Source organism: Amblyraja radiata, chromosome 25 (assembly GCF_010909765.2).
Source record: "Amblyraja radiata isolate CabotCenter1 chromosome 25, sAmbRad1.1.pri, whole genome shotgun sequence".
Classification (NCBI taxonomy): domain Eukaryota; kingdom Metazoa; phylum Chordata; class Chondrichthyes; order Rajiformes; family Rajidae; genus Amblyraja; species Amblyraja radiata.
In genome coordinates this window covers 15,321,364-15,348,990 of record NC_045980.1, presented here as the reverse complement: position 1 = coordinate 15,348,990, position 27,627 = coordinate 15,321,364, and the positions used below count along the sequence as shown (strand labels likewise).

The 27,627-nt window shown below is 40.3% G+C and overlaps 1 protein-coding gene across 1 annotated transcript in view; it reads left to right on the top strand.

The window, feature by feature from the left end:
• The window catches only part of LOC116987308 (MLX interacting protein), a 58,268-nt gene that overhangs the window by 1,079 nt on the left and 29,562 nt on the right, over positions 1-27,627 (top strand). Inside the window, exons 2-6 of the mRNA XM_033043228.1 lie at positions 24,178-24,284; positions 25,570-25,655; positions 25,990-26,076; positions 26,283-26,324; positions 27,241-27,463. Coding sequence (XP_032899119.1) covers positions 24,178-24,284; positions 25,570-25,655; positions 25,990-26,076; positions 26,283-26,324; positions 27,241-27,463 — 545 coding nt within the window. The remainder of the gene's footprint in view (positions 1-24,177; positions 24,285-25,569; positions 25,656-25,989; positions 26,077-26,282; positions 26,325-27,240; positions 27,464-27,627) is intronic.

Here is a 27,627-nt window from a genome sequence, read left to right as displayed (position 1 = left end):
CCCTTTAAAAGAGCTAATCAAAAACCCAGTGTGCTGTCATCCTTGTTCTTATTTACTGCCATACTTTTTTTTAACAACTATGATTTATCATGAATCGTGGGTGGCAAGTGGACTAATCTCGATTCTTAATAAACGAAAGGCAGAAAATCTTGATTATGGTGAATCTAAAGTAAAAGCAGAAAAGTCTGGAAACAGGGCCAGGGGGTAGGTTGGAAACTTGTAAAAAAATGGATGGCATGGATTGGTGACAGCTGAGTGGTTAAAGAAGAATCATAAATTGTCACAAAATATTTACATCCCATAATGCTTGTGCCAGTTTAAAAAAAAGACCAAATCCTGCCTTTCGATACATGATCACTCTCTTCAAATAAATATCCAAGTACTACTTAAATTTTATGAGGATTTCTGCCTCCAGTACCTTTTCCAGATGGCGAGTTCCTGATCCGTAACACCATAAGGATGAAAACAAGTTTTCCTTTCATTAATCTTTCCACTGGCTATTTTAAATCTGTGGCCCCCTGGTTTTTAATAAAAATATTTCTTTACTACCCATTTTACTACATGCTCCGGACACCTCCCCTGCAATTTACATGTCTCCCATGACTCTTCACAGTTCCAAAGAAAACAGCCTTCATTTCGACACACTTCTCTGATAGCTGAAGTTTTCCAATCCTGGCAACACCTACACTATCCAGGGCAATTGTGTCTTTATTAGAACCACACCGACATGCTGTACTGAAGCATTTAGAATGTGTATAGGTCTGGCATAATGGCCTCGCACATATATTTGAAGTAAAGGAAACCGCTCCTTTTGCCATAAATAGCCCGATGACCAGTCGTCTTTAAGAATCTGTGTGTACACTCCAGGTTCCACTGTTGCTCCTTGTCATTCAAAGTACTCTCTTTATTATGTCTCGCCTTGTTGTACCTCCCGAAATATACTACATTGCATTTCTCAGGATTAAGTTCTATTTACAATTTTTCTAACTGACCAGACCATTGATATCTTCCTGCTGTCTAAAGATTTCTTGTTCACATTAACCACACGGCCAATTTGTGTATCATTTGCAGATGTCTTTATCATGTTATCTGTATTTAGATCTAAATCATTAATGTACATTACGGAATGTAAGGGAATAACAATGGCAGGTGATCTAGAGAAGCTGTACACAGAAAAAGAATGCTGAAACAGTGAGGTAGAGAACATGGTGGTTGTTGGAAGTCCGAAACAATAAATCATTGGACAAACCAGCGGTTCATGCAGCATCTAAGGAGAGAAATGCTGAGTTGTGTCATAATTAGCCAGGGATTGAAAGGCTTAAAAAAAAAAAATCAGTAGCTGTTGGAATCCAGAAAATATATACTCGAAATTATTCTTTCTTGTTCTTTTATCAATTGCTTTAAACACAGAGTACATTCCATTGGTGAGTTTAGACATAAAATGCTGGAGTAACTCAGCGGGTGAGACAGCATCTCTGAAGAAAAGGAATGTGCAATGTTTTGGGTCGAGACCCTTCTTCAGACTGATGTCAGGGGAGGGGGCAGGACAAAGATAGAATGTAGGCGGTGACAGTAAGACTAGTGGGAGAACTGGGAAAGGGGAGGGGATGGAGAGAGAGGGAAAGCAAGGGCTATTTGAAGTTAGAAAAGTAAATGTTCAAACCGCTGGGTGTAAACTACCCAAGCTAAATATGAAGTACTGTTCCTCCAATTTGAGCTGGGCCTCACTCTGACAATGGAGGAGGCCCAGGGCAGAAAGGTCAGATTAGGATTGGGAGGGGGAGTTGAAGTGCTGAGCCACCGGGAGATCAGGTAGGTTAAGACGGACTGAGCGGAGGTGTTCAGCGAAATGATCGTCGAGCTTGCGCTTGGTCTCGCCGATGTAGAGAAGTAGGTGAGTTTGTTCTTTTTCCTTTTTCAAGAAATATTCATTATGTTCAGAAAATGATCATGTTCAGTCAGATATGCCTTAATCGTTTTTTTTCATTGGCAAAAGAGTAAAACATTTTTTTAAATAAGAATGAAAAATCTGGAAATCTGCAACAGATCAGAGAGAAAGAAAAACAAATGTAATGCTTGTTAATAGTCCTTTCATTCTGATTCTGGCAATCGCAACTTTAATTCGATATAGGTATCTGAGGAAGCAAAGCACAAAGTGTTCATAAGTTGTAGGAGCAGAATTAGGCCATTCGGCCCATCAAGTCTACTCCGCTATTCAATCATTGCTGATCTATCTTTCCCTCTCAACCCCATTCTCCTGCCTTCTTCCCATAATCTCCACCTAAAAAATATCCATTGACTTGGCCTCCACAGTGTCTGTGGCAATGGAGGAACTCAGCATCTGTGAAGGGAATGGATAGGAGACTTTTCGGGTCAGACCAAAGAAGGATCCTGACCCAACACTTTGATTTCTATAGACTATTAAGCTCAAGATTTCTGATCTGCAGTTCTTTGTATTTGCATCTGAGGAAGACAGATTTGCTAGGAACTTAGTTGAACGTTTTTAAATCATTTCGTTTGTGAAGATGTCAGCATTTAGGGCGGCACGGTGGCGTAGCGCTAGAGTTGCTGCGTAAACGCGCCAGAGACCCGGGTTCAATCCTGATTAGGGGTGCTGTCTGTACGGAGTTTGTACGTTCTCCCCGTGACCGCATGGGCTTTCTCCGAGATCTTCCGTTTCCTCCCACACTCCAAAGACTTACAGGTTTGTAGGTTAATTGGCTTGGTATAAATGTAAATTGGCCATAGTGTGTGTTGGAAGACTGTTAGTGTGATCACTGGTCAGTGCGGACTCGGTGGGCCGAAGGGCCTCTTTCCGCGCTGTATCACTAAACTAAACTAAAATCCATGGAGTCGAAGGCTATTTTAGTAATTGTATGTTCTGCCTTGAGGGGTTAATAGACAATAGGTGCAGGAGTAGGCCATTTGGCCCTTCGAGCCAGCCGCCATTCAATGTGATCATGGCTGATTATCCCCAATCAGTACCCCGTTCCTACCTTCTCCCCATATCCCCTGACTCCACTATTTTTAAGAGCCCTAACTCGCTCTCCCTTGAAAGCATCCAGAGAACCTGCCTCCACCGCCCTCTGAGGCAGAGAATTCCACAGACGGACGGATGTTAATGTGCATGCTTTGTAACCAATGTTGGCTGAAAACCTCTGTCTTCTAGTCATGGTTGTCTCTAAATTATATACTTAATGTAATATTTCATGTCACCTTTACATTTAAGTTGGTAAAGACCATGGTCAGATGGTCAATGGTGCAAAATCACTCAGGAAAGGTGAGACTCGGGGAAACGTAATTCAACATTTTTTGAAGTTTAGGGAGTAGGTAGTTGGGGAGGACATAGAAAACGAAACAAAAATAAATCCACATGGGGTAAAGAAGCTTTTTCTTGCATTCCTGACCCATAAATTTATCTTAAGGGTCTGGAATGCAAAAGGGAATGTTTAAACTGCACAGAGACTTGGTTGAGCTCCATCTCCTGTTTTGTTTTCTTTGTTAGTCACCGAGCCTCAGAATGCAGCTTCTGCCTTGGAGGGTTACAGAATGTTTGCCTGGAATATATGGCTGGGGATGTTATATATGCATCTAATGAAACAAAGCTCTGCAGTCTCCACAATTTCAGCTTCCAAGTGGTGCCAGAAATTCTTCCGGGATTTCCCTTCCATGTACAGACCTGCTGTTTATGTGAAAACCTTCTTTATGAAATCCCTAATTTGTTTTTCACTAGCTTGTAGCTTGCACTCTGCTCCTCTTCCTCCTTGTCCAGTTATTCCATTAGCTTCAGGTAATTTTAGATCAACTTTTAACTATGTTGTATTATTATTTAACTTGAATGTATCGGCTTTTACTATTAGAACACCCTGCCGTGATCACAGTATAATCTCAATTTACTTTACAACTAATAAAGCAGCATTAAGCTGTTATAATGATTAGGATCAATTTTATTTTGCCTTTCAAAGCTGCAAAGCCAAAGTTATGTAAATCTCCTTTCCATACGTGGTTTGCTGATGCTTGGCATCAGTCTTGTAGCTTTTCTCTAAACTACATTTAGAATCTGAATGTCTCTCATTTGGGCTTTATCTCACAACTCTGTTTTATTTGAGCTGAAATGCCTCCGTTTTGCAGCCCTAAAGCTTGCTCAGTTGATGGACCGGTGACCTGTTTTGTATGTTGGAAAGGAGATTTCGTCTGAATCACCCGCCTGAAAAATATTTTACATTGACCATATATAATTAGATACTGAAACTTTTAGTAATGCAAATGAAGATTTCAGAGTATTAACAGTCTAGTTTTTGTTCATATTGTTACCAGAGCATGATCAAGCCCACAATGGATTCGTTATTTAAGTTATAATTATTTGGGGAATTATGTCTTCTGAAAGTGCTTAACAGCAAAGCTTGCTTGAAATTATTTTACAGATTCATTAGTAATCTAGGCTTTTGATCCATTGTTTGTTCTTGTGACTCAAGTATCTTGTCATTGATTTTGAAATGTTTTCTGCATTTAAATACATGCATTTGCATTGTAAAAGTACGAAATTGCTCAATTTTGATCCAATTTTATATTCCTTCCAGCTTTCCTTAGAATGGGGTTTAACCCACCACCCCTGTTACCCCTGTAGGGGTATTACCCACAACCCTTGTTGAAAAGACTTTGATCTTAGTCTCACATACCTCATTCGACCAACAGGACACTAGGAACGCAATGCTTCCGAATCCTAATAACTATGCCCAATGCCACGGCCAGACTTTCCAATTATTTGCCTACTGCCTTCCATTATCTGCTATTTTGTCAGTGTTCCTGCTCCGGGTACAGGTGTGCGTCTAGCATGCGATAAAGCCCTCACTTGCGAGCTAACCAACCTCCGTGTTTTAGGCATTAAGGTTGGCCCTGGCTGCTTGGATAAGTAAAAGTTTCCGAACAAAATTCATACATTGTTTCTGGGTGTCAGAAGAAGCTACATAAGCAGGAATGTTTGTCCTCTGCTTAAAGATGCAGCTGGGAATACTTAATAATGTGTGACACAAAATATAATGGAACAAAATCTGGGAATGTTTGAGTTTGCAGCAAAAAATAACACTGCTTGCTATTTAAGTTACAAAGCAAGGCTTGTGTCATTGCTTATACTGGAGAAAAGTTTGTTAGTTATCAGTTCCTTGGATGTTCTGGGAAGGAAGCCCAGAAAGAAATATGCGGGAGATGGGCTTCAGGCTGTGCTTTGTGCTGCATCGGTATCGGCTCTGAGTTGATTATCTTCCGAGTCCTTGTGTTTATAAATAGTGCTGAGCATCTGTTCTGTGATAGGGTGATAACAACCTTTGTTCCCGATTGGTATGTTTCTCAATGAGATCTGAAGAGGAGATGAAAATAACTTTTTTTGGGTCAACTCATTGCGAATCATTACAATGTTGGAATAGGTAATTAAGGCAAAAGGTTATAGTGGCATAAGGTTTCAGTGGATAAGACCAAACATATTTGATATTGGATAATATAAATTATACATTTTAATCGCAAAATCCATTAAGCAGAGGGGTTAATCATGGTCTGTTGTACATTTGTCAAAACTAGGCTGTGTTCATTTTTATTCCTGGATAATACAAAATGCTTTAGCCGTTCATATTACCCTGTGTCTGTACACTTTGGGCGGCTTGATTGAAACCGTGTATTGTCTTCGCTGACTGGATAGCACGTAAAAAAGCTTTTCACTGTACCTTGGTGCATGTGACAATAATAAACGAAACATTAATTAGCAATGTTACAAAATTTTGAGATTTTAAAAATCTAATTTATTCCATCAGATAAAGCATAAAAAGAAGTTTAATTTGACACCTAATTCACTTTCATATCTTCAGTATTAACAAAGTTATGGCCATTTTCATTCTCGGATATTAGCATCTTGTTCCCCATTGCTTTTCCATTGACTTAACTCAAAAGCTGTGATCAAGGACAGTCAAAAGCCCATAACTTTCTTAAAAATTAAGTGAACTGAATGAAATTTTCAGTTATTATAGATTGAAGCATTCTGAAACAAATATGAAACAATCTTACTTGGATGACCTGAAATTAAAGCATATAATTAGTTAGTTACCTAATTGTAGCCAATTACAAAATTCAATTACTAGATCTAAACATCTATCCATTTCTTAAGAAAAGGTTAACATTTTTAAATAGCCTAAGTGTCCAAATAACATTCACACAAGCATTCACAATATAACATGATTTATAAATCTCATTGTCATGAATTTATAGGCCAAATGGAAGGAATTTAGTGTTTAATTCCCATAAATTAATGGCCATTTAAATCATCTTGCGAGTGAGATTTTGTGGAACGCGATCGATTGGAACGTTGCATTTGCGGTGAATTTAAACCCCATATCGGCAGGAAAAACACTGCCGGTTCGTATGGGGCCTAAATCACCTTTTCGCAACGTGAAATTTTGATTAAAGGCATCCTAAGAAGCACGTTTATATGTAAAAATAAACGGCGTACCTTGCTTTGTCCCGTACGTGAGATCCGTCCCGTTGTTGGAGTTGACGGCTTTAGAAGACGGTTTTTATTTTACTCCTGCTATTAAATTATCCAGCGCTATTTTTAATAAACTTGATAAAACGGATGTCAGAGCGATTATTCTTCAGCAGCTAAACAGCCTGACAAAGATCGACTTCAACAGGCTGGAGAAAACGGCATTTTAAACCCGCCCCCCTCTCAAAGGCGCCAAAGTCGCGCACACGGCCAGTGACAGAACTGCAGCGCCGCTGAAGGTAATTTTTGTAGCATTCCTACGTTAATAAAATTTGAAATTTGCTGTCAACACCAACCATCTGCCATTTGGGAAATAATGCCCGACCCTTCCAGTTTCCTATTTCTTAATCAAAGCAGAGTTTTTTGTCCTTTATGCAACCATTTTGGATTGAAGATTAAATAAAATTAAAATAAACTTTATTCAAGTAAAAAATATGTACAATACAGGAACCGTGCAAAAAATGTGTCCGACATTCTCAGAGACCATACATATATTATTTATTGTTTACACAAATTTCACAATTTTATCCCACACCCTTGACACTCATGTGGCCGCCTGGCATGAAATCCCTTCCCTTATTTTGAGGGGAGTCTACACCGCGCCCTGCCCCCCCAATGACCAGCAGCGGAAGGACCCTAGACTATGGTCCTCCCCCACAAAGCCTTGGCGTTGGCTGCACCGAGCTTCTGTGCGTCCCTCAGCACGTACTCCTGCAGTCTGCAGCAGGCCAGTAGGCAACATTCCCTGACGGACATCTCGCTCTGCTGGAAGGTCAACATAGTTCGGGCAGACCATAGAGCATCTTTCACCGAGTTGATAACCTTCCAGCAGCATTTGGTGTCAGTCTCTGAATGCATTGCTGTTAGTGCTTCATGCTTGCTGATCTATATTCGACTCTTCCCCTGTGTGATGTTATCCTTTTAACAGGTCTTGGGTGTGCCATTAAATTAAGACAAGCCTGTAGAAGGAAGAGATAAGATATTATCATCTTATCTCTTCCTTCTACAGGCTTGTCTTAATTTAATGGCACACCCAAGACCTGTTAAAAGGATAACATCACACAGGGGAAGAGTCGAATATAGATCAGCAAGCATGAAGCACTAACAGCAATGCATTCAGAGACTGACACCAAATGCTGCTGTGTCGTTTGAAGAAGGGTTTCGGCCCGAAACGTCGCCTATTTCCTTCGCTCCATAGATGCTGCTGCACCCGCTGAGTTTCCCCAGCAATTTTGTGTACCATAAGATATTATACTGGCTTGTAGACAGCAGGTATTTACAGGCATTAGAGCAACTGATCCTTTGTGATTCGGTATCCAATAATTCATCCTGCTTCTCTACTCATTGGTTGTCCAGGGTGACTTTGATTATTCTTTCAGTGTTATCAATGAGTCAGTGTTTAATGACCGGTGTAAACTGTCTCCTTCAGCAAGAATGGATTTGCACTGAGACTGGATTGATAGCTATTCATACATATGAAAGTAGAACTGTTAATGTTTAACGCAATGTTTGTATCTTTTGCAAGTGAAAAAAAAAGACTGTTTATAATGAGCATTGGTAATATATAAAGTGACTGGGGCTGGAATTCAGTCTACGCATCAACAACGTTTCAGATATAAAAGGATGGATTAGCATCTGAAATAACAATTGCAGATTGACAGATTCTTGATTAGTAGGGGTGTCAGGGGACATGAGGAGAATGGGGTTGAGTGGGAAAGATAGATGAACCATGATTGAATTGCGGAGTAGACTTGATGGGCCGAACCTCCTCATTCTGTTCCTATAACTTATGAACATGAGTTTTTTAGCAAGAATTTATTTCTATATTTCATTAAAAGCGATAACTAGAACAAGTGCCAAGTCCAAAATGAGGCTTTGCTTTCTTTATTTATTGAGTTGCGAGGTTCATTGATGAACATGGGGTTAATTTAGTGATTGTCTGATTGCATTTTTCTAGTTTCTTGCTTACACTTTTCCTGCAGAATGCTTGTAGAGTATGATTCTGTGGATGATGATTACATTGCAACTGATTGCCTGGAAAAGTGCTCCGACGATGATGTTGCCAGGACTAGAGGGTCTGAGCTAAAGGCAGAGGCTGAGTAGGCTGGGTCTCTATTCCTTGGATCGCACGAGGATGAGGGGTGATCTTATAGAGGTGTATAAAATCATGAGAGGAATAGATCGGGTAGATGCACAGAGTCTCTTGCCCGGAGTAGGTGAATCGAAGGCAAGAGGACATAGGTTTAAGGTGAATGGGACACAATTTAATAGGAATCTGAGGGGTAACTTTTTTCACACAAAAGTGGGTGGTGGGTGCATGGAACAAGCTGCCAGAGGTAGTTGAGGCAGGGACTATCCCAACGTTTAAGAAACAGTTAGACAGGTACATGGGTAGGACAAGTTTGGAGGGATATGGGCCAAACGCGGGCAGGTGGGACTAGTGTAGTTGGGACACATTGGCCGGTGTGGGCAAGTTAGGCCGAAGGACCCGTTTTCACGCTGTATCACTATGACCCAACCCGAAATGTCACATTCATTTTTTCCAGAAATGCTGCCAGATCCGCTGAGTTACTCCAGCTTGTTGTCGCTTTAAAAAAATTAAATAGCTTCTGCAATTCCTTGTTCCTGCACTACTCTACCACTGGGCTCTTGACCAACTAGGTGGGGATTCCTTTGTGCAGTGCAGCTATATGATGGTTTTGCATAATGATCAATTGAGGAGTTAAGTTAAAATATGTCACTAATCTGTCTTAAATTGAACTATATTTTTAACGGAAATTAGTGGCCATATTTCTTTGTTTGCTCTTTACCCGTGAATTTAATTATCGTGCTCTCAGCTCACCGTATAATTAGGTTTGCCTAATTTTTTGCCTGTCTCCATTTTGTTATCGGTGTGATTGTTGGGAAATAGGTGTTACCTTCATAACTATTCAGCTTAACTGGAAATGGGCAAACCTACTCTTTAGCTGGTGTAGTTTTACCGGTTGTAATTAAATTAGTTTGCAGGTTATGAACTTTGGATTTTGGTTTGTTACCCTTGTTTATGGTTTTGGCCAGGGAGAAAAGTTTCAAAAATCTTTATAAATAAAACTGCTTTCCGATTTCACTGTTGACATGGCATTGTCACGAGAATCTGTAAACAGAAGCAGAATAAACTCTTGCTTCGTTAGGTATTGAGGAAAGGGAAATGAAGAGCCAAAGTCATAGAAAATATTGAGGTGTGCTTTAATAATGAAGGAAGCCCGCTTCCTTGCAGGCCGACAGTTTGAAAGGATAGTTCAGTCACGAGAGCAAGTTAAAATACAAAGAAATTTAAAAAAATTGTTTAAACAGGGTGGTACTGGAAAACTAATTCTTGGGGCAAGTGAAAGCCACGGACAAACTTAATTAGCTGAGTGTTGGAATCTTATATTAATGATTCCAATGTAATCGTAATTTCTGTGCTGGCTTTTATCCAGTTGCTGCATACTTTTTTGACATTAGACCTACAGTGTAAGTGCTAACTGCTTACGTTCAAAAACTTGGCTGCAAAAGTGTTTATGTGCTGCCACACGAAATACGTAATACTGATGCCTGATAGTAGAAATTTATTACATGTTCATTTCTGTAGCTAAAAAAAATGAACTGCTTCCATTTCCAGAGTAGTTGATGGTTTTGTAGTTTTACATAGGAGCAGCCATGTGGTTTAAAAGTGATATTAAACATTCAGTGCATATTTGTTTTATATTCTTGTGAATTTGAAAAGTCTTTTTCCAAAACATCTTGCAGCCTTTTCCTTGCAATGTGTTGTCATTTCCATGCAATTCAGTTGCCTGCAACATAATTTTAGTAATACCTAATTGGAAATGGACATTTTTGTTAGAGTAAACATAATAATGGCCATTTCCAATTTGTTTTTGGAGCATTCAAAAAATTAGAGCGTCATTTACCCAGGAGCCCCAATGTTATTGCCAATTTCTGCATCAGGGTGCAGGCAATGCTAGCTTTTCTCATGCAATGCTTACAACACGATGAACTGAGGGACTTGGAAAATTAGTAAACTACTTACCTACAATCTTCTAACCCATCCCATCCAACCCCTGCAATCTGTCAGCCTCTACTTCTCTCTTCACCCCCACCCCCCCCTGTCCCTCTTCCCAAGAGTGTTGTGAGTCTGTGGAATTCGCTGCCTCAGTGGACAGTGGAGGCCGGTTCTCTGGATACTTTCAAGAGAGAGCTAGATAGGGCTCTTAAAGATAGCGGAGTCAGGGGATACGGGGAGAAGGCAGGGACGGGGTACTGATTGTGGATGATCAGCCATGATTTAATTGAATGGCGGTGCTGGCTCGAAGGGCCGAATGGCCTACTCCTACATCTATTGTCTATAGCCTCAGCAAGCCTAATTATTGCCCTTTGTTCTCACCTATCACATCAGAGTTTGGGCCTCAGTCATTACTCAAAAGTTTCACAGTGAGCCAACAGCTGAAACAAATAAGTGACATACTAGTACTGTACACCCTGAATGACGCACAGGAATTTATAGGCTTGTTTTTCAAAATAAATGCTATGACCCCTAAAGCATAGTTGCCATTGGAATGAATTACATTATAGCACATAGCACATAGGTGGTTTGTATTGGGAGGCTAGTTTGTAGTTTACAATGCAAGGTTTCAATAGAACCTTGCAACTTGCTTCACAACCACTTAGAGTGGTAGAGTGTAAAGAGATTCATTGCTACACGTTTGTTACTTGGCAACAAGTAAGAGAAAAAATATTTGTACAGCCCCTTTCATATCATCAGCATTTCAAAAAAGGTTCATGGCTAAATCCGTATTGAGGCACAATCTATTTTATAGAGGCAATCTTGACAACCAGTTTACATCAGTGAACCCCTGCAAACATTGAGCAAAGTGAGCAATTTTTGTTGTTGAAGGATTAATGTTGTTTAGAGTTGCTCAACAGCACTACCTTTAGCTATTAAGATCAACAGATCTTTCCATGACTTAATTCAGGTCAATGAGATGTATGCATTTATTTGGCATCTTTCACAATCTCAGGCTGCCTCGAAGTGTTTATAGTGGCTGTGAAATATAGTCACTGTTTAAATGTTGGAACTTATTACAGGAGTCATGGAGCTGAATATATATGTCCTTGGATGAAAGTATTCTCTATGTTTATCAAGATGATTCCTTATTAAGGAATGTTTGGCCATAGGGGACATCTAAGTGTTCAGTGTAGAAGGTTTAGAATTTTTAATTGCATTATCATGTTTTGAAAAGATTGTTTGCATGTGCAGGAATTGTAGTTTTATATTTGTGGAAAATATTGCGAACAGTTAGAAAGAATGAACAAGTATTGAATAAAAAGTTGTTAGCCATTTTCTATTTGAAAGATTGTATGCGCAGACATTCTCTAGGGCAGTGCATGTTTAGCTACTGAAGCTTATTAATATTTAAACATCACAAATGTTTTAAAGTCATGTCAGCTTGTTATGAATGACCATTTTAAAAACAAGTAAATTAATGTGCCAACATCTGGATTTGTTTGGAACATATTATGAAGACTGGAGCAAAGAACTGAGTTGGAATGTTATCAGCAGGGTTAATAAAATATTGAGGGCTGCAAGAGTGCACAGTAAAGATTTTTTTAATTCCATGCCCAAATCTGAAGGAAGCTTGTTGGGACTGGCAATAATAGAGAGTGGTGAGTCTGACTTTGTGGATGAATAAGGATGCTGGATAAACAATGAAGATGTGGATGAATAAGGATGCTGGATAAACGAGTTTTTATAATTTGGTGCGCATTCCTCAAGGTAGGACCTATTGATCATGATAATTAATTGTTGCATTCTTTCACAAGCAAGCCTTCAGCTGACATGTCCTGAAACCCTTCTCCACAATTTGCACCTTTAAAAGGCACATCATTCCTACCTTGCAAATTTTTTTTTTTGATTATCTGCTCTGGGATCAAGAAAGTGCCTTGGTGAAAAAATGTATTTGATGCTCCTGTGATGTGGCTTGGCAAGTTTTTGCAGTGTTGTAGGTGCTGTAAAATATTGTTCCCATTGTTATGATAACTAACTTTCATGGTTATGCTTTGAGCCATGGAGTAATACCACATGAAAACAATTCCTTCGGCCCAACTCATCCATGCCGCGCAAGCTGATCCCATTTGCCCATATTTGGCACAAATCCCTTTAAACTTTTCCTATCCATGTACCTCTCTACAGGGTGGCATAGTGGCGCAGCGGTAGAGTTACTGCCTTGCAACGTCAGACACTCGGGTTCGATCTTGACTGTGGGTGCTGTTTGTACGTTCTCCTTGTGACCGCGTGGGTTTTCTCTGGGTGCTCAGATTTTCTCCCACATTCCAAAGATGTGAGGTTAATTGGTCTCTGTAAATTGCCCTTAGTATGTAGGATAGAAGATGATCAGGTGGTCGCTGGTTGGCGTGGGCTCAAAGGGCCTGTTTCCACGCTGTATCTCTAAACTAAAACTAGATTAGGCTATAAAAAAGCTAAACTACAATCTTATTGTACCTGCCTCAAGGACTTCCTCTGGCTGCTTGTTCCATATACCCACCGTCCTCTATGAAAAAGGCCCTCTTAGGTTCCTATATCACCTTAAACATATGCCTTCTTGTTCTTGATTCCACTGATGCCTTGCTCTCATTTTAAAATCCTTTTGTTTATTATCTCTACATTTTCCTGAGTGGTGTCTCCTGCGCTCGCCTCCTCCCTGAACTTGTCCCGGTGCAGGAGCTGATGGAACCTCCCTAATCAGACCCAGGCTCTATGCAGTGACAGGGCCTCGTGTGGTGAAAGGATTTTGACAGGATTGTGAAACTACACTGTAGACATTGTGCAGATAGCAGAGATCCCTCCCTCCTCCTGGCTTTGCCATATGGCAGAAACATTTAAAAAAAAGTGACATAAAAATATTTTGAACTATTAATTTATGTCAAAACATCTTTAAGAATTAAATCGGGCACAGTTAATTGAAAGAAAATGAAATTTACTTTGCCTTCTCTTCCAAAACAACGGTACTGTTCCCATAGACTTGCAGAACTTGTGTCAGTTCTCACCTGCTGTAAAGTTCTTTGGGTCAAATCTCCACGATGTGGGTCCTGGCGAATGTCAATAAACTCTTGTTGCTATGGTCCAGTTAGTCCAGCATTTTAACATCTGTATTGTTAGTCCTGAAACTTGTAGACACATGCACTGCAAAATGCTCTGAGTTCCAACACGTGCCTGTCTCTGCTAAATTATTTTCCCCGCTCAGCTTATGGTTATCCTTTTCCTGACCTCCCCTTCAGGCTTTCCATTCCAGTCGGCTCGGTCACTGATCAAACAGTTTCTGACCATTTCTTTGTGTTTCTACACTACTGCATATATACACTTCCCCGTCTTTAGCTTGACTTAACCTCTACCTTGGATTATTTACCGAATAGGTTTCGTTAATGAGCTGCTTTTAATTGGAAAAATTAAAGTCGTCAGTTTTTCTTGTGGATACTTTTGTGCCCCAGCCATGTGAGGTGAGAGCATGTGGTGTAAGACGGAGACGGTTGTGTTTAACATTTTATGTTAATTCAGCATAAAAGAGGAAATGAAAAATCCTCAACGGAAGATGTAATGTTAAGACAAAAAAAAACATGCTGAGCTAATGTGAAATAAAATGTGAAGCAGAACTGCCTCATACAATTTCACCGTACATACTAATACAGAATAGCAGCGTTATTTTTTCAATTGAAAAGCAGTCCACAAAGATAACCAATTCAGTACTCTGGCATTCTAGGATCTCATATGATTTAATAAACTATTGTTTCAGAAAAACACGTGTGTGTCTGTCGAGTTGTTTGTGAAGGTTGATGAGTATTTTCTGCCTGCAACGATGGTGGTGATGTGAGATCAAGATGAAAAGCGAAAATATTATAGACTTTAACTTATTTCTAGCTATCAATTCTGTTAAGGCCAATGCTCTTATACGTGACTAAAACATTAACATATTTGCCTCGCATATCATTCTGTCACCTCCAGCATTACGTGCGGAAACTCAAAGCCACATAAAAGATTTCAATTCATGAGAGTATATAATTATTGGATATTTGTGCTTGGAGATTTGGTTGTAATTGTGGTCCCTATTTTAAACACGTGCATTTTGTTGCCAATAGAAACAAGGAACTGCAGATTCTGGTTTACAGAAGAAGACAAAAATGGAGGTGTAACTTAGCAGGTCAGGCAGTATCTCAGGAGAGAATGGATAGGTGACATTTCGGGTCGGGATCCTTCTGAACTGGAACCTGACTCGAAATGTCACCCATCCATATTCTCCAGAGATGTTGCTCTGACCCACTGAGTTACTCTAGTAATTTACCACTTTATGTGTCTGTCTTGGCACAGCTGAAACACCCATGCCTTTGAATCAGAAGGATATTGCTTCACATATCATTCCAGCGAAGCTAGGCCGACACTTGAGCAGTAGTAGGGAGCATGCACTGCTTGAAATGCCATCTCACAGAGTGTTTACCTGATGCTACAGACACACATCCATTTAATAGGTTTTGATAAACATACATTCAGATGTTTTACTGAAAATCGGATGATAATTAAAAAAAAGAGAATAGTTTATAAAATGAATATGTTTTCAACGTTATATAAATTATTAAAATAGTATTTTTAATTGAATTTATTTAATGGGAAAAGTGTGTGCACAATTAATATTAATTCTGTTTTCTGATCTTTTCTATACTAAAACATGTCTTAAATTTGGTTTTGCGTGGAAGTTGTTTTAAAGGGGGCATGGCAGCCTAGACAATCTATATTACTAAAAGTCTGATCTTGACCGCTTTTGGCCCACTGTGCTGCGATTTCCGAGAGAACGCAGCCACCTACGGCCGTCATTTTTGGCCACCTCGCTCAGAGCCCACGTCCGCCATCCTGGACCAGAGGAATTTTCCCATCGATTAAAAATCATAGAGATATTAATGTTTTTAAAACATTCACCATTCTCTCTGCTGTCCCTGATAGAGGGAGGGGGAGGGACTATAAAACCAGGAAGTGGTGTACCTCACTCAGTCTCTGCAAGATGTAGGTCACGTCTCTCTGAGCTCTGAATAACACTGAATACATGTCTACTCAACTGTGAGTGCCCTTAATGTGGTTTGAAAATGAAAATATGGTTGGTTTGAAGTAAAAAGGCACTGCCTGCAAATGGTTGTTTGGGGGGTTTGGGTTGAAGTAAAAAGACACTATCTCTCTCCCCTCCTCTCTCTCCACCCCCCACTCCTCCCCCCCTCCCCTCTCCCCCTCCTCTCCCCCCTCTCTCTCTCTCTCTCCTTTTTCTCCCCATCCTCCCCTCCCCAACCCTCCACACCCCCCTACCCCCTTCCCTCCACCCTCCCTGCTCCCCACCTTTTCCCCCTCACCTCACCCCCCTCTCAGCACCCCCTCTCTCTCCCCCTCACTCAGCACCACCTCTCCCCCCTCTCTCTCCCTTTCCCCTCTTTCTCTCCCCCTCCATCCCCTCCCCCACCCTCCCTCCCCTAAACCCCCCTCCCTCCACACCCCCTACCCTCCACCCTCCCCCTCCCTGCTCCCCTCACCCCCCTCTCAGCTCCCCTTCTCTCTCCCCCTCACTCTCACCCCCTCTCTCCTCCCCTCCCCATCTCTCTCTCTCCTCCCCTCCCTCTTTCCCCTCCTCCCCCACCTTTCCCCCCTCACCCACCCTCCCTCTTCTCCTCCCCTCCACCCCCCTCTCCCTCTTGTCCCGCTCTCTCTGTCTCTGCCTCTCTCTCTGTCTCTGCCCCTTCTCTCTCTGCTCTCATTCTCTACCCCCACCCCCCCCCCCTCTAGATGTGACTGCAAGTTGGGGGCTATGCGTCTGTTGATAGGGTGGTTATAGATAGAATGCTATTTATTGTCATTCAAACCTAGGTTTGAACGAAATATCATTTCTACAGTTTTTTTTACATTACAAAACAATCCAAGACCCACACTTAACACAGTTTACATAAACATCCATCACAGTGAGTCTCCAACATCTCCTCACTGTGATGGAAGGCAAAGTCTTTATCTCTTCCCTTTGTTCCTTCTCCCGCGGTTCAGCAGTCCAACTGCAGTGTCGAGGCGAACTGGGGCTCCGATGTTAAAGCCCCTGGTGGGCGATGGTAAGTCCTGAGGCCGTTTAAGCCACGCCGGGCGATGTTAGGCCCCGGCTCCATGTCCTTTAAACCCGCGGTTCCAGCGGGAGAAGTCGCCGTTGCGGAGCTCGGAAAAGCGGTCTCCCACCAGGGACCTGCGAGCTCCCGATGTTCCTGTCCATCGGGTCTGCGGCCGGTGCCTCCGAACTATGGGGTAAAAGGAGCAAATTAATAATATTAATATATTATCAAGGGGGGTAATTAGCGTGTGTGCGCGGGGGGGGGGGGATAGTTAGTGTGTGTGACGCTGCATGCCGCCCCCCCCCCCCCCCCCCCCCCCCACAACCGCACGTTGGGGGAACAGACCCAACGGGTCTGCACTTGGTCTAGTATACGATATAAAACATTAAGACAAGTATTTTGGACTATGCTTTTGTAGTAATTCAAGTTCAATCAGCATTTACATGAGTGAAATCTTAATTTTGCATACAATGTGGACAAACCTGTACATGATGATTGCATACTATATATGTGTAACATCATTGATACACATAAAAATTGAACAGTTGAATGATGTACATTAAACTGCTCTTCTTGGTTAAAGCTACTAAATGTCCAATGTACCCAATAATATTCACCATTCTTTTGGATTAAAACCATTAATTGTTCAATACCTAGTTGAGGGTGACCTGGGACTAGTGTGATTTATGGCCAGCTCATGACTTTGCCTGGACGGCCAACAAAAGGAACATAAAAATGGTTCTATGACTAAAGGAACGGCTGATGCTGGTTTACACTGGCAGACACAAAATGCTGGAGTAACTCAGCAGAACAGGCAGCATCTCTGGGAAGAAGGGTGACCTTCTTCAGATATAAAAATTGTTCTATGTATTTTTCAAAATACGCTTATTTTTGCTGTGCAAGGTATGGTATTCAGAATAATATTATTGTTTGAAGAGTTACTGTGGCCCTCTGCCTACTTCCTCATTACAGTTAATCTCTCAAACACCTGTTTCTGATTATTAATAACCTGGAGCTCTAATAAAGCATTGTTACGAGAACCCTGGAGGCAAAGGCTATCTTAAGTAATGACTCGACTATCTACTCTTTGAGATACTCGAGGAAGACACAAATTCTGTGAACCTCCTCCCATAGTTGCAGTGAAAGTGACAACAGCCCATGTTTCTATGCTACTTAATCCATGTAGTTAGATGTTAAGGATTTCTTTAAATTGTTAACCAGAGGGCAGTTAGGGTTCAGATTCAACAGATAACTTGCGTTGTCTTGTGCCTGATGTCCAAGTTCATTACGTTTGTGGCCTTTGCACAGCAAAGAGATAGTTCATCAGCTTCCACAGGACTAATATTTCTCTCGGGATACATGAGCTATTAATAGATATTAGCACTGTGGAAGATTGTAACTCAGGAACTACAATCAACAGAGAAATGTATCTGCTCATTTTCTGTGAAACTGAATTGAACATTGATTTTGCACGTAAACTCCAGTGGGGTCATGTTAATTGCCAATTACAGAAGTACGGTGAGATGCAGCTCCAGTAAAAATCTTTCTTGGAGTGGAAGCACAGTTGAGTTGGTGGGAACCAGGGCCATTCCATAGGTTCTCTTTGTGTTTCCACGTGGTTATGGGATACCAGTTTGGTTGTCAATGTATTTTGTAGCATTTTACACTTCTCATGTAACATTTTTTTTTAAATGCCCTGTTTTGCCAACATTGTCATAGTTGGTGGCATGCTCATCTTGAGTCATAAGATTATGGTTTGTGTCATAGTCTTAATACTTGAGTACAAAAATCAAGTTTGAATATCTAAAATAACTGGTTTAAAAAATGTTCTATACAAGTAAAAATCAAATAAGGATGAGGCAGTAAAACAAACAACAGAATTTGAATAGCTTGAATGGAGCCTTGGAGCTAAAACGAACGAGTAGGACTAGGGAAACTCCTAGATTTTCCCACTATGTTGCAGATAACACTTTTATAATGACTATGTCTAGAGGCATCTAAATATTCAAATTATGACACTAGCATAAACCGTTGTTAACTTAGCTGTTTTACAGCTTGAATTTTGGGTGTGTAGACTGTTTATGTGGCAATGTTGAAATTGTCTAAATTGAGCCTTAACTGTGAAGTTTAGAATTTCCTGTTTCTTCCCACAGGGAATGCAAAACATCTGATCCTGGTAGAAGTATTGCCAAACTCTCAGTTCATACTGGAACTTGGCCTTTTTTTTACTTTAGAGTGTGACTAACCAATATTAAATGCCATTAATAAGCCATTATATGTAAAGTTCTGTAACACAATACAGCTCAAAATTATATGCCTAACTACATAGGTGTTGTTTATTTGTGTTATATAAATGTTATGTTGCTCCTAGCTATGTTTAGTACCTGTGTTCAATAAGCGGTTTCTTTGCAAATGTTTCTTATGCCTCTTTTAATGTACTTTGAGGGAACTTGCTTGCAGGTAAATTGCAGTATTTAGTTATGAATAAATTCTAGTTTCTGTAATATACTGGGAAATATGTTTTGACAACGCTTCTTTAATCCAAACTTATTTTCTTGCTAATCTTGAAGGGCTGATGATAAAGTACAAGTTGCCCTGGCACTTGATGGAACCAGAAAAATGGCAATGTTCCCAGAATAACCAATAGTATTATGTTTTTTGGCTTCCAAATTGGAAATTGAAAGTAGACCAATTAATCCAATTGCTTAAATATCAGAAGTAACTGTGGAACTAAATTTTGCTTTTACATTCTAGAAATGTGAAAAACTTGATTTCTGCAAACCATCTTTGCCACCTATTTCTCAATAACTTCATTTTTCCACGTCTAGTCACACAGTACATACATACCCACTATCATCCTCTGCACTGCAGCCTGGGTTTACAAGAACATTACTCCTTTGGTGTAAGGAGGAGTGTGCATTCATCATACTTACCATAGCAGATACTTATATATTGCCCTACAATGTCCTTAGCTATTGTTGTCGGTACTGTAAAGTGGAGACATAAAGAGACTTCACTGGAGGAACTCGGTGGGTCAGGCAGCATCTGTGGAGGAAATGGATGCACTACCGATTCGACTCAGGACCCTTCTTCACACTAATTTGCCGCTAAACTTGGAGAACTATTTTAAGTATGCAAAAGCAGGGGAAGAAAAGAGGTGTGTTTGTAAACAGTAATTTATTAATCACAATTTTTATTTACTTGGCTAGATATATATCTTTATATTTTGAAACAGAAATAGCTTTGCAGTTTAAAGTGTGCTTTGGTTTATAAAATATCCAATTCGGATGGTTATAAATTGTAATTTTGAAAATGTTAACCAGATCTCTCCATTAAATGCTTCTGCAGTAACATAGTTGTTGCGTTATTATTCTTCAACATTTAATTGTGTTAAGTTGTTCTATGATGAGGCAAAAGATTTCTTGATGCGAGTGTGCATCATTCTGATTACCGTAATGTTTAACTGGAAATCTCTACATAATCCCGTATACATGAGTCCAACTCTGCAGTCTATATGCTCGCCTTGTATGAATGTTTTTCCACTGCCTTTAATAACCTTGTTTGTTAGGGTTTTAACTACCTGTGGTGGCGTGGGGTACTAATTCCAGTTGATGATTATGATGTCTGATCTGTTTCTCTGATATTGCTAGTGTACAGTATTCCCAAAACTGTTGCACAGCTTACTAGAACACTAATAGCAAGCATTAACAAGGGAAGCAATATATCTTAACAGATGTAAAATACATGTAAGATGAACGCAAAATGCTGGAGTAACTCAGCGGGACAGGCAGCATAGGAATGGGTGACGTTTCTGGTTGAGACCTTCAAACTGAGAGTCAGAGGAGAGGGAGAGACAAGGAAGGGCAAAGTGTGTGAAAATGAGATATCAAAAGATTAAGGAAAATGTGGAATAGACCATTGTTAGTTAGGAAAAGGTGACAACAAAGCAAACAGATAAAATGTAACCGGGGTCAGTCAGACTGGCCAGAGAACTGGGAAGGAGGAGGGATGGAGAGAGGAAAAACGCAGGCTACTTGAAGTTTGAGAATCCAATATTTATACCGCTGGGGTGTAAGCTACCCAAGCGAAATATGAGGTGCTGTTCCTCCAATTTGCGCTAGGCCTCACTCTGACAATGGTGGAGGCCCAGGATAGAAAGGTTGGTGTGGGAATGGGAGAGGGAGTTAAGTGTTTAGCAACCGGCAAATCAGATAGGTTTAGACGGATTGAGTGGAGGTGTTCAGCAAAACGATCGCTGAGCCTGTGATTGGTCTCGCATGTAAACTTAGTCTTACCACTTTATATGCACGTGCACATTGATCATCTATTGATCAAAAATGGAGTTATCTGCATTTGGATTCTCAGTTAGCCACATGTAAGTGTCTGACAAATTGGATAGCACTGAGCAATGTGACAGTTTTAAACAAAAACTTAACACATTATTCACAACTATAGGTTTCAATGGAATGAAAAGGAACTGTGGATACTGGTATATCTCAAAGATGGATACAAATTGCTGGAGTAACTCAACGGGCAGGCAGCATCTCTGGAGAAAATGAATAGGTCCGACCGGAAACGTCACCTATCCATTTTCTCCAGAGATACTGCCTGACATGCTGAGTTACTCCACCATTTTGTGTATATCTTTTATTATAGGTTCCATTGTTCTGGTCTAACTACATAAGAGGTTTTAATCACTGAATGTTCATTCATCTTTTACTTATTGCTTGATCAATTGGTGTCATTAACAGATTTTAACATTCTGGTAAATATTGCCCTGCAAATGGAGTTGAGTGAATAGCAGCAGCTCCTATAGAACCACAAACTACTGTGCGGCACAGCTGGTGGAGCTGCTGCCTCACAGCGCCAGAAACCTGGGTTTGAATCTGACTTTGGGTGCTGTCTGCGTGAGTTTGCACGTTCTCCTTGTGACTAAGTGGATTTCCTCTGGATGCTCCCACATTTCCTCCCACATTCCAAGGACGTGCGGGTTTATAGGACAATTGGCCTCAGTAAATTGCCCCTAAAGTATAAAGTATAGGATGAGAAAGTGGGATAACATGTAACTTGCATGAATGAATGATTGATGGTCAAAGTGGACTCAGTGGGTCGAAGAGCCTATTTCCATGCTGTATCTTTAAAACTAAAACCTGCAGCAGTCACTGTCTGGAGATGGATCCCCTCTTTGTTTCTCATTGTTATTTGCATTTTGTTGGCATCTAATTTACTGCTCCCTTACCTAATTTTCTCTATTAATTCCTTTAAATTTCATTCCTGATTGAATTGAATCTGTCTCCCGGTATCTCATTTAAGTGTCTCTCAAATCTCTGTCAAACTATCCCTGATGTCTCCATTGTGTTGAAGATTGTGGCATACAGAGTATCACATGGAATCGTAGATCTGCTCTCTGTCAGATTATGCAGAGTTTTACTGTGACAGATGCCCTCAATCTTCTTCAGGAGCCTGGATTTCCTGCCCTCTTTTTGTGATGTACATCTTTCAGTATATAGAGATTTGCTCTGCTGCCTTTTAAATCAGCATGAGTTCTATATCTTTGCTAATCATCTGAGTGAAAATTACCAGATCACAAAATCTAGTGGCACAGTGATGCAACGGTAGTTGCTGCCTTTCAACGCCAGAGACCCGGCTTCGATCCTGACTACCAGTGCTGTCTGTAGGGAGTTTGCATGTTCTCCTTGGAACTGTGGGTTTTCTATGGTTGCTCTAGTTTCCTCCCATATTCCAAAGATGCACTGGTTTGCAGGTTAATTGCCTTCAGAAAAATTATAAATTGTCCCGAGTGTGGAGGATAGTGCTACTGTTCGGGGTGATAGCTGGTTGGGGCGGACTCGGTGGGCTGAAGGGCCTCTTTCTGGGTTGTATCTCTAAACTAAACTAAACTAAACTAAATTAAAATCCAAATATAAACTAAAATACCCCCTGACTGTCAGCCTGAAGAAGGATCTCAAACCAAATGTCACCTATTCCTTTTCTCCAGAGATGCTGCCTGACCCGCTGAGTTATTCCAGCTTTTTGTGTCTATCTTTGGGTTAAACCAGCATCTGCAGTTCCTTCCTACACAAACTCCATGAAAGTTGGATTCTGGGTCTCAGGAGACTATGCCCCTTGCTGTGCTTTCAGTGCTACTATGATTGATGTATTCAATAGACAATAGACAATAGGTGCAGAAGTAGGCCATTCGGCCCTTCAAGCCAGCATTCAATGTGATCATGGCTGATCATCCCCAATCAGTACCCCGTTCCTGCCTTCTCCCCATATCCCCGGACTCCGGTATTTTTAAGAGCCCTATCTAGCTCTTTCTTGAAAGCATCCAGAGAACCTGCCTCCACCGCCCTCTGAGGCAGAGAATTCCACAGACTCACCACTCTCTGTGAGAAAAAGTGTTTCCTCGTCTCTGTTTTAAATGGCTTACTCGTTATTCTTATACTGTGGCCCCTGGTTCTGGACTCCCCCAACATCGGGAACATGTTTCCTGCCTTTAGCGTGTCCAAACCCTTAATAATCTTATATGTTTTAAAGAGATATCCTCTCATCCTTCTAAACTCCAGAGTGAACAAGCCCACCTGCTTCATGGAATATAAAACTACCATCAGAACAATACACGAAGACGAATGCTCCCTTTGCTGAGAGCTCTTTGTATTGAAATAATTTTCTACTGATGCAGCGGCAAGGTGAAGTTGCTTGGACATTTAAGCGATCTTACAGAACTAGAACTGAGCAGATCTGCAGAGTTCTTGTGCTTGGTTCATTTAAAATGTGAAAGAAGTGCAGTTATGACTAATTTACAGATTTCATACTTCCAAATTTATTACATTCTTGGCAACACAATTGGAAAACTGGTGACGATTGCAATGGGGGAAAACAAAGTTATGGATGAATACTGAAGTGAATTGTGCAATTGCAACAATTGAAACTATTTAATTACCTTTTTATGCTTCAAGAATATAAAAACTGCACTTTTGAGTTCAGGGAGGTTCTCCTCGAAGATTCTTCCTGAATGTCTACTTGTGTTGAATAAAGGCCCCTTACAGCTCTTGTCTCCATGTGACTCATTCAAAGTCACACCATCTCCTACCATGCCATGCACGTGCTTCCATACATTAAGAATAAAACCTTGTAACAAGGAGTTTCATCTCGATTAGCTGTTGTATTATTGTAGGAAGTAAAGAATGAACATTGCCTTACATCCAGTTGGCCTTCAACCTCTTCTTGTCTATGTACACAGTGAATCAGACTCTCCTTGTAGCCTGTTGCATGCTTTCCTTGGTCTGCTAGCTTATTTTTCAATCAGTCCTTTGATTCGTGTTGCTTTGTGGAATCTTAACTTTGACAAATTATTACATCTCCGTTCAAGCACTTCACTCGGTAGTTAGTTAACTGCTGTTGTTTGGAAGATTTACTGTTATTAATGCATTTTCTAGGTCGCTAATCTTAGAATGATTTAATGTATGGAAGCAATATATTTTAAAATTGAATATGTTTATTTTTAGTGGAAAATTGGTTTCCCCCAAATGGAAAAATTTTAAAGGATTGAAACTTTTGTGGAGAGACAAGATTCGACTGAACAACGCTATCTGGAGGGCATGGTATATGCAATGTAAGTTAAAATATCTTTGTCTCTTTCTTTCTTGATTTGATCTGTGATGTTTAGTAAGTTAGTTCATTTCTTTGCCCAAAGTGCAGCTTTATCAAGGACATCCTATCCCACTTCTTGAATCAGGTCTCTGGAGAAAAGGAGTGGGTGATGTTTCCAGCATTTTGTGTCTATGTTCGGTATAAACCAGCATCTGCAGTTCCATCCTACACATGTTGCGTGCTCCCCATTACTTTTGCTGTTTTGATGGTTCTTAACCTGGCAGTTATTGATTGTCAAATATCATTTTAGAAATTATTGAAGCATCAAGAGTAATCTGCACGCAAAGACAGTTTTTCATGTCACTGTGTAAACACTGTTGTTTCTCTTGGCTTGTAGATCTAAAATAAACTCAAGGACAATACAGGTCATTGAATATATCCTTGCAACTCCTGCCTCCACAGTTGGTTGAAATATAAATGCATTAGATCAAGAGTACTGGCAGATGATTTCCTCTTATGTCACTGCAGCTGCTGTGCACAAAAGTGGTTTACGCTGACTTATTTATTTTCCTTGTACAATGTTACTTCTCTCTCCTGATGGCATATCTCATGTTGAATGTTTCCGGTTTGTACTGCCTATATCAACTGTCAAAGCACCTTGTTTCCAATCCTGACGTTCCAAAACTATTTGAATCTTAGCCAATCTAACCATTTTCTCTTCTCTAAAATATGTGATGTTAAATTGGAGACATATTCCAAAATACTGGCATTATTTTCATCCATGCGGTCACACAATCACTGATTTTCAAGCTTGTATTCCCAGACACTTCAAGAATATGGAAACTTGAACAAGTTTACCAATAGAGAACCACTAGCTTAGGTAAATGTTCATAAACATTTTGTTTACTTGCCTTTTTGCACAAAGTTCAATGCAGATTGCTGACAAGGTAACCTCCCAAAGCCTTTTATCCGTAATATAATTTACAAAATGTATTTTTATCTATCTGCGTGGTTTGTTTTTCTCATTCTTCCCTTCTCTATTGCAAGTATCAACTTGCTGGCACCACTTGTGCCCTCATAGTTATTGATGTAAAATCTTCTGTGGCAGTGATATGTGAGACTTAAACCGTTCTCACTGAAAGCCGCACGCACACTTTCGACAAAGGTTATTGAATAGAATGCAAGAGCACACTGGCCATGTTCTCTTCCCCAACCCACTTTGGTGGAATTGAGGAAGGCTTTTGTGAACTGGCAACTTGGCAAAACATTTTTATTTGCTCAAGTAACAATGTTTTGTTTTCTCTTAGATGTGGAAAAACGAGACAATCCAGTTTGCCATTTTGTTACCCCACTAGATGGCACAATTGAGTTTGACGAACCGCGAAAACCTGAAGTAAGTGAGTGTGAAACTCCTACGTAGCCTGGTTGAAGTGGACATTTAAAATTTGATAGGAAGATTCAATATAAATATTTAATCTTCCGGTATAAAATCTGTTCCATGATTGGCCTTCCTTTCAAAAATTTTTTCCACATTAACTACCGCTGCATGAATTTCAATCTGTGGTTAAGGAGAAATATTTTGAATTGCAATGTTTTCATTTTCTAATGAAGAAATGGAGGCATTTGTTTTCATAGTAATTTTAACATTATTATTCTGTTTTTGAATACATGTTAATATGTGCTGCAGAGGGTTGTGTGACTTCAAGCGGATTTCTTTCTTTTCCTAGGCAGCTACCGAAGGAAAATTCTGGAAAAGAAGAATTGAAATTGTAAAAAGAGAGTATCACAAATGGCGTACATACTTCAAGAAAAGGGTATGCCATTTTAATTCTGGTATATTAATAACAGATGGTTCTGCCTTTTTAAAGTAACATCTTAACATCATATTTTTGGATTCTCACGACACATTTAAAGTAGAAATATTATTATCTGATTAGGATGATATAGTCGGGGCTTTTGTAGAGCGTGTTTCAAAATGTTGTTGATTTCTTTAACATTTCTAACTATTTTTCTTTTCTAGTTGCAAAAGCACAAAGATGAGGACCTTTCATGTCTGATTAAAGTAAGTTTTGAAAGAAAAGCAAAAACATTCATCAAAGTTGAACCCTTATTATGCTTCTGACATCAGCACCAATCTGAGCTTGTTTGAATATTTCTTAAAATGGGTGATTGCTATATGTGATCACATCTCTGAAGCTTATTTATATGAGTCGGCCCTTAGGATGAACTTTAAGAACATAACTTAAATGGGTCATGTCATAGTGCTCGGTTATGGTGTGCGAAATCTCAATAGTTACACCATGGAAGGAGGCCACTTAGCCTGTACTGTCTATACCAGCTCTGTGTAATTCAACTAGACCACCCCTTCCACGCAACCCTGCATATTCCTCCCTCTCTGGCATGCACTGAATGCTCCACTTTGAGTGCTGCACGACTCAACCTCCAAGTTCATTTGAAATCTATGGCCCCTAGTTCTTGGACCCTTATCTAATGTGGAAAGTTTTTCCTTTATACATAACCTTTATGATTCTAAAAACTTTTCACATCTACTTACAACCTGCTCCTCTGTTCTGAGGGAAATACCCCAGTTTCACAAAGTGCTGAAGTAACTCTGGGTCAGGCAGCATCTATGGAGATCACAAATAGATGATGTATCTGATCAGGAGCTTTTTTCAGTCTGTTCTGGAGAACATGGATTTCGGGTCAAGAGTATTTTATTGTCATGTGTCCCAGATAGAACAATGAAATTCTTACTTGCTGCAGCACAACAGAATGTGTAAACATAGCACATTGTAAACCCTGTAAAGGGTTGGGACCTTTCTTCAGAGATGCTGCGTGACCTGCTGAGTTATTCCAGCACTGTGTCTTTTACTGTGAACCAGTACTGTAGTTCATTGTGCCTATATTGTTGGTAAACCTGTTTACATTTCAGCAGCACTAATAGTGTTTTTTTTATTGCGCTCTGCAATGATGTTCAGCTTTCCGGGTTTGATGATGGATGCGCAGAAAGCTGCTGCCTTTCATTTCAAGATGATGACTTGGCATTATGGTGTGCAAAAAGAAGAGGGAGTGATACACCCGTTCCTATGGAGGAAGACCAGCTCCTAGATATGGATATGCTAGTGTATGAATTCCCTGACACGCTTTTTTCAACTTTGTCTTCACACCATCCTGTTGCCTGGCCTAACCCACGAGAGATTGGTTAGTGACATTTCCTGAAACATGCGGTTCATCTTTACTTAAGATTTTATTCAAAGTTTTTATGCATCTTCTTTCACCTCCGCAACATCGCCAAACTCAGACCCTCTCTCACACCTCCCGCTGCTGAAAGACTCATCCATGCCTTCATCTCCTCCCGACTGGAC